This window comes from Stegastes partitus, unplaced genomic scaffold (genome assembly GCF_000690725.1).
Source record: "Stegastes partitus isolate 25-593 unplaced genomic scaffold, Stegastes_partitus-1.0.2 Scaffold1637, whole genome shotgun sequence".
Taxonomy (NCBI): domain Eukaryota; kingdom Metazoa; phylum Chordata; class Actinopteri; family Pomacentridae; genus Stegastes; species Stegastes partitus.
Window position 1 is genome coordinate 96,335 of NW_007579368.1, and position 7,023 is coordinate 103,357.

Consider the following 7,023-nt stretch of genomic DNA (forward strand, 5'->3'; position numbering starts at 1 on the left):
AATGCCACCTTTTTAATAAAGAACCCTGTGATAATTCAGATCAGGACCACCTGAGCAGAAGTCTAATCTGCTAAATGAAGTATTTGCCTTACCTTTACGTCTGTGTAGGGACTTCTTGAGTTGAAAAGATGTCCATCTGTGGTGGATCCTCAACTAGAACGTTTTGTAACAAAAAACATTCCTAGATGCTTTTTTGAACTTCTAAAATGCAGATACAGTTTGCTACAGAAAGAGTTTCGCAGTCAAAAATAATCTATTATTCATTCAACTCTGGTTACAATACAGAGAAAACACATGCAGCTGCAAACTTCACCCATGTTTGTAGAATTGCAAACAGAATAAAAATGTAATTTGATGTATTTAACAGTAACTCCTGATGTAAATTTTGCAAGCTTGTATGCAGACCTACTATCCAAAACCAGTGCAAGACTCTACAGTTCTACAATTTCATTTGGCAGACGCTTTTATCCAAAGCGACGTACATCTGAGAGAAGATACAACACAAACAAGGATCTAGTCAGGAGAAAGCAATCTAGATAAGTGCCATAAAACAAGTTACAGTGTGATAGGGTGTTGATGCCAACAGCAGGCTGTGTGGGAGGTGTTTTGTTTTTGGGGCTGTCACGTGCAAAGGTGTTCAGTGAAGAGCTGGTCTTTAGTCTTTTCTTAAAGACTGAGAGGGAGTCAGCAGATTGAGTTTGGTAGCTCGTTCCACCACCGGGGAACCACAGAGGAGAAGAGTCTAGCTATCGACCTGTTGTGGTGGTTGCATCAGGCGGTTTTTGTTGGTCGAGTGTAGTTTGCGAGAGAGTTCAGGTAGGAGGGAGCTGTTCTCGTTGTGGTTTTGTAAGCAAGTGTCAGGGTTTTGAATGTGACGCAGGCAACAACTGGAAGCCAGTGAAGCGATGTGAACAGTGGGGTGACGTGCTGTTTTTGGCTGGTTGAAAACCAGACGTGCTGCTGCGTTCTGGATCATCTGCAGAGTTTTGACCGTGGATGTAGAGGGGCCTGCCAGTAGAGCTTGTACCAGGAGTTGTGCTGCATGTTCAGACAGGAAAGCTCTGATCTTCCTCATGTTGTACAGGACGAATCGTCACGACCAAGCAACAGAGGCCACATGAGCCTTGAAGGTTAGTTGGTCACACAAGTTTCTGGCAGATTTTGTGGGTTCGAGTTGTGTTGAATCAAGCTACATGTTGATTTCTTGTTGCAGAGAGGGACTGGCTGGGATGACAAGGAGCTCAGACAGTCTGTACAGTTAAATGTATGTCAATATAGTGTTGAATGGGGTTTTTCAAATTGTTTTTTTTAGGGAAACTAAAAGTGATGTTTCCAACTGTGGGCTTTACATGACTCAGGGAATCATAGCTTCCATCACAGGTTGATGCCACTTTCCTCTGAACTTCCTGCTCACAGCAGCAGGTGGCAGCAACTCACTGTTTAAACATTTTAAACTGATTTTATAAATTGAAGCAATCATGAAATGTAAATATTAAAGAAGGGAATGAGCCAACTGTGGGAGTAAATGGGACTTGCTGACAGAGATACAAAATTGATTATTAAAGGGATTTTTTTTTATCTGATTGGAATTCCATTTTAACCATCAATTACTGATTCTTTACTAAAGATAAAACGGATTACTGTGTAGCTTACAGTTGCCTTAAATTTATTCATACCCTCCCATTAAAGAAGGAAAAACAAAACAGCTGAAATAAGATGAAATTGACAAAAGTAATAATAAACAAAAATTTAATGAAAATCATGACATTGCTTTTGAATTGTGGTTCAATTGAAATATATGTACAAAAAAATAAAAAATAAAAACAAGCATGATGGGACTCATAAACTAATATATTGTTGAACAACCCTTTGAGGCAATAAAGTGTTTTCTGTAACTCTCAATCAGACTTCTGCACCTGTTGACAGCTGTTTTGTTTTTGTCCCACTGCTCATCAGCAAAGTGCTCTAATTTATCTGGGACAGTATTTTTTTATTTTATTTTTTTAAATTATTCTTTTCATCCACAATTCAAAAGCAATGTCTTATTCCACTAAATTATAATTTAGCAAATTTTTATTTATTATTACTTTTTTCAGTTTCTGGTTATTTGAGCGACTGCTGTGAATTTTGCCTTTTCTTTAATGAATACATTTGAGGAGGACTGTATGTGATTAATCTCTCATAAAAGTTGATTCATTATTTCTGGTAGGGGTTGTGTGTGAAATGTTTAGATTATAATCTTTGTGAGGATCATCTGTAGTCTTACAGCAAGTTTGAAAGTTGATTTTGGCACTTAGGTGAGGAAAGCTGCAGTTAAAAGTGTAGCTGTGGTGGTTTGGGGGTTATAGGAAATGCATTCTGTCAGTGAGGGACTTCACCAGTGACAGACAGACAGACAGACAGACAGACTGAGCCACAGAGAGCGCGCAGAGGAAGTTTGAGTCAGTCTTCAGAGAGAGCTCAGACAGAGAAGATCATGCGGCGGACTAAGTTTCTTCCCCATCAGCTCCACTGCTGCCACCGTCTCATAAATCCATCCAAACCCAGCTGAGGAAATAATGTCAGGAAACAACACCACGGAGTCCTACACCTGCGTGCGCTTCTACGTCTCCACCGCGTCCTTCTCGGTGCTGCTCCTCTTCAACCTCATCATCAACTGGACCATCGTTCGCGAGGAGCGCCTCCGCAGACATGCCCGCTTCGTGCTGGTGTTCCACCTGCTGGTCTCCGCCCTGGTCCACATGGGCATGAGCAGCGTCTTCTACTACCAGCTCCACCTGAACGCGCAGCCGGGGCGCTCGGCGTGCCTGGCCATGATCACGGTTCTGATCAGCAGCGCCTCCAACATCCTCCTGACGCTCACGGCCATGGCTTTGGACCGCTACTGCGCCGTGTGCTACCCGATGCGCTACACGTCCGCCTACACGGCGGTGAGGCACTGGCCCTGGATGCTGGGGGTGCTCACCTGGCTGGTGGCCTTGGTGATCCCGCTCGGTTTGTTCCTTCACCCGGACGGCGCGGACGCCTATGAGGGGCAATGCGGCCCGGAGCAGCTGAGGAAAGGCAGCCTGCAGAAGATACTGTTCATCGGTTTGTGCACGCTGCTCATCCTCTACAGCTACGTGAGGATTCTGGTGGAGGGGCGCAGGTTGGGAGTTCTAAACCGGCGCAACAAGGCCGGCTGCAAGACGATCGCGCTGCACGGCACGCAGCTGGCCGTTTACATCCTCCCCAACTTCGTGAGCTTCGTCCTGTCCATTCTCTTCAAACAGAACCTCATCGAGCCGGAAACCAAAGAGCTGTCAGCCGTGGTTATTTTTGCTTTCTTCAGTTTGGCGCAGTGCGTTGCGCCGGTTGTTTACGGCTTGCGTAAAGAGGAACTTTTGGAGCAGTTGAGTCACAGATTCCCCTGCTGCTCCCGGTACTTGAAGACTGTCCTCGGGTGGACCGTGCGTGCCAACTGGCCCCAAACGCACCACAGGCCAAGGTGATCCATCCTCTTTACATTCATTCATAATGAGTTGAATATATGATAGAGATCAGTTGCAGTGGAAAGTCACGTAAAGAGACATTTACTCAAGTGTTGTTTTAAACTTTAGTACAATTTCTACTTTGAGTAGTTCCATTTTCTGCTACTTTATTAGCACTTTTTCCCCCAACTCCATCACATTTAACTGATAACTTAGACATTTTGCACATTTAACAATACAAATGTTAACCAACTAATAAATGATGATGCAAAATTGCAGATTAAGATGAAACTTTATGAATTTGGCCAGCGACGAACACATTAACAACAACTGCAATAATGTACATTATTCTGAAACATCCCATTCCCTGCAATCAGTACTTTTGGTACTTCAAGTGTACTTTGATGCTAGTACTTTCACTCGATTAACTAAATGAAAGTTTTAAAGCGTGACTTTTACTTGTATCATGGTATTTTTACATAGTGGTATTTTTTTTCTTTACATATAAAGATAAAGATAAAGATAACTTTATTGATCCCACAGTGGGGAAAGTTCACTGTTACAACAGCTCCAAAAAAGTGTACAGCAAAATCTGAGTGCTTATTCCACCAATGTGGTTTGAAAACCAGAGCTTTGTCCTTTTGGAATGAGGGACTTTCCACACCAAGTTCTTGATGAAACATTAATAAAACCTTGAGTTTCAAACTGTTAATTCTTTGGAAACAGCTACTAGAACAAAGAGTCACATTCAACTAAAGTACAGTAATAAAATAAGATATGAATACACTAACTTTTCCCCCCAGTTTTTATATCAGTACTGATATTTGCATGCAGGGGGAAAATTATTCAAATGTCCACATGTGAAGCACATACTGTGACATGAAGTCACATGAAATACTGTCTGAATATAGCGTCAAAAATAGCTCACGATAAGTCTTTCAAAGCATCCACTTCATTCCTTTTTCTTCTCACAAGTAAATGGATTGATAAATAGCGGCAGGAGCGAGGCAGTGAGACAACGGGTTATTCAGTTTGACAAAAACATCCAAGTCTACGTAGCGATTACTGTAATTTTTAGTGTACAGTGCACCAAAATGAAGAATTGGCAAAAAAGTTCTATGAAGAACGGTGAGTAATACCAAGATAAGGATTTACAGAAATGTGTGAAACCAACTGATTTGCCTAAAGCTTAATATTACTATGACTAATGCCACCATACTATGACTAGATGTGCGATTAAAATGCCACTTTTTCAGGGTGATTTCAAAATAATGCCACATCAAAGTGTAAATACTTTCCTTTTTAGTGTTTTGGAAATTTGAGTGGCCGCAACACCGCAGCAGTGGCAAAAAAAAAAGCTCATTATTTCTTCTGTTTCCTCCACAGGGAGCGAACCGAGACGGCTTTAACCATCATCTCCCTGGAAGCTTCACAAGTAGCAGAGGGGGAGAGGGAAACCACGCCGATGCCAGTCAGGAGTTCCTCACATGACTTGCAAGCCTGTCACGCCAGTACAGACAATGCCTGATGGGGGGAAAAAGCTGGTCAATGTCAGGATCTTAACTGTGACAGGAACATGTGGATGTTCAAGCGGGAGTCGCTCAGGACTGAAAGGAACTAAAGGAACCCCCCTTTAAGCAGTCCAAGAGATGCCATCCTGACCTGAGAACTTGTAGGCCAGGAGATGCTGCAACACAGGGCCGAAGTATGTTTTTATTTTTGGCTGTTTTTGACCTTTCGTCCAGTGAGCACACGTGCTGACTAACAGCAGAACCGCACAGGGAACACTTCTCTTTTTGTAGATTTACCTGGTTGGTCCAGGGAATTCAACCTGCCTCTCTGACTTCGAGGCTACAAACAGTTCTCCATCCTTTGAGGTTACGACGACAAGGACGGGCGAGATGACATATCATGTGGTGAATCTTGTTTTTATCAACATTGTGGATGTTAAAATGTGACTAACTGCCTTGAGCCACAAACTGCAGGTCTGAAGTAAGTAGAGGGGTTGTCGTGTGAAGGCAGTTTTCTCTACATTATGAGTGGAATATTTGCTGTGATGATCACCTAAATGTTAGGGGATATTAGAAACTAAATATAAGCAGTGCAAAGGATCCATACTACTTCTTCCTACTGTGGCATCAAGAGTATTTTCTACCAAGTTAAGCTGTATTAGAAGCTGTCTCCCAATTTAACTTGGAAGCAATTAACACAACATGCAACCCCAAAATGTCCGCCAACTTCAAGAGCAGTGGGACATTTCCTGATCTGCTCATTATTGTTCCAAATACAGTGCGTACTTGGTTGTTTTATGGTGTTAATTCTGTTGTACAGATACGATGTGTTGGAGCAACTACAGCTTACTCCTCTATGTCAAAAAGAATGGATATAATTTAATAAAATATTGCAAGCTCCAGGTATATTTTGTTCAGTTTAGTTTGTTGGTGACTAAAATATATTCAGAAGTAGCCCATAAAAGATGCATAGATCTCAAACATTACATTAGCGTCTTACAAATGAAGAGGTAAGAAGTTTGGCTAATGGTGGTGAGGTGATGCTAACTTTGGTTAAATAAGTGGGGAACAGGTAGCATGTCCAAACATCTAAACAAAAATGTTGCTTCTTAGTTCATGAGCATTTTTACAATTCTACTTATGTGTTGGAGTAGACAAACATGGTAACTAAAGTTTATTTTTGGCAAGCTAAGCTAAGAAGGAACTGTAAATATGAAGTTGCAGTAGTGAAGAGATGGTTAGCCTAACAGAGCTATCCTGTTAGCGCCTCTGACGATCACTGATGCAACAAGTTATAGCTCATATAACTTAAATAATGACAATTATGCACTACATTTTCTCTAAATAGCAGATAAATGTTTTAATTAGTGAACTCTGGAGGTGATAGTAGCGGTTTTCACAAGATTAACTATTCCCTTCATTAGCACTTTTTTGCTAACCATGCTAACTACATCCTGGCTTAAGCTTCACATTTAGAACACACCGTTAACTATATTCTTATCTAGTTAGCTCTTGGCAATAAAGCCAATAAATATATATTTCCCAAAACAGTTTCTTTTAAAGTGTGTGATTCGGAGATGTCTGGTTCTTTCTGGAGAACTATCTCAAACCAAAGCAGACTTTTTTCTTCCATCTCCTTTGAATGCTTTCTATAATTGTTTGAACCACTGCTAAAAATATAGGAAACAACATATTCATTCAGGCCAACCTGTTTCAGGATTGCTGCTGAGCTTGTCTGTTGGTTTTAGTCAGACGGAGCAACATGTGCAGGGGAATTCTTAGTGTTTAAACCACAGGGCTTGTGATGCGCCGGCACAGCCTCATTATGTCTCACATGCAGTGTCAGTGTGTACGTTAGCGCAGGAAAGGCTTCCTATTCGTATTTCACAGCGAAACCCGAATGCAATTTCAGCAAAGCACTTACTGGCAATCCTGTAATGTCTTTGCCTTGGAAGAGCGGGGCTGCAGAAGTGAAACCAAAGTAGCAGGTTGTTGTGAACGCAACAGAAGTAGGAAGTGAGTTTGGCGGCAAGAGGGGGTAA

General features: G+C 41.8%; 1 protein-coding gene across 1 annotated transcript; it reads left to right on the top strand.

Moving 5' to 3' along the window:
* The first annotated feature begins 2,410 nt into the window (after nt 1-2,410).
* LOC103371737 (olfactory receptor 11A1) lies at nt 2,411-5,887 on the top strand. Its single transcript, XM_008301161.1, has 2 exons — nt 2,411-3,487; nt 4,857-5,887. Exons 1-2 carry the CDS (start codon nt 2,559-2,561, stop codon nt 4,996-4,998), a joined length of 1,071 nt encoding a protein of 356 aa, XP_008299383.1. The 5' UTR covers nt 2,411-2,558; the 3' UTR covers nt 4,999-5,887.
* The last annotated feature ends 1,136 nt before the right edge of the window (nt 5,888-7,023 follow it).

Bases quoted from the DNA above. Each gene is read 5' to 3' on its own strand.
- LOC103371737 (XM_008301161.1), top strand. From the start codon at position 2,559: ATGTCAGGAAACAACACCACGGAGTCCTACACCTGCGTGCGCTTCTAC. The intron at 3,488-4,856 runs GTGATCCATCCT...TTTCCTCCACAG, and splicing joins CAAACGCACCACAGGCCAAG to GGAGCGAACCGAGACGGCTT.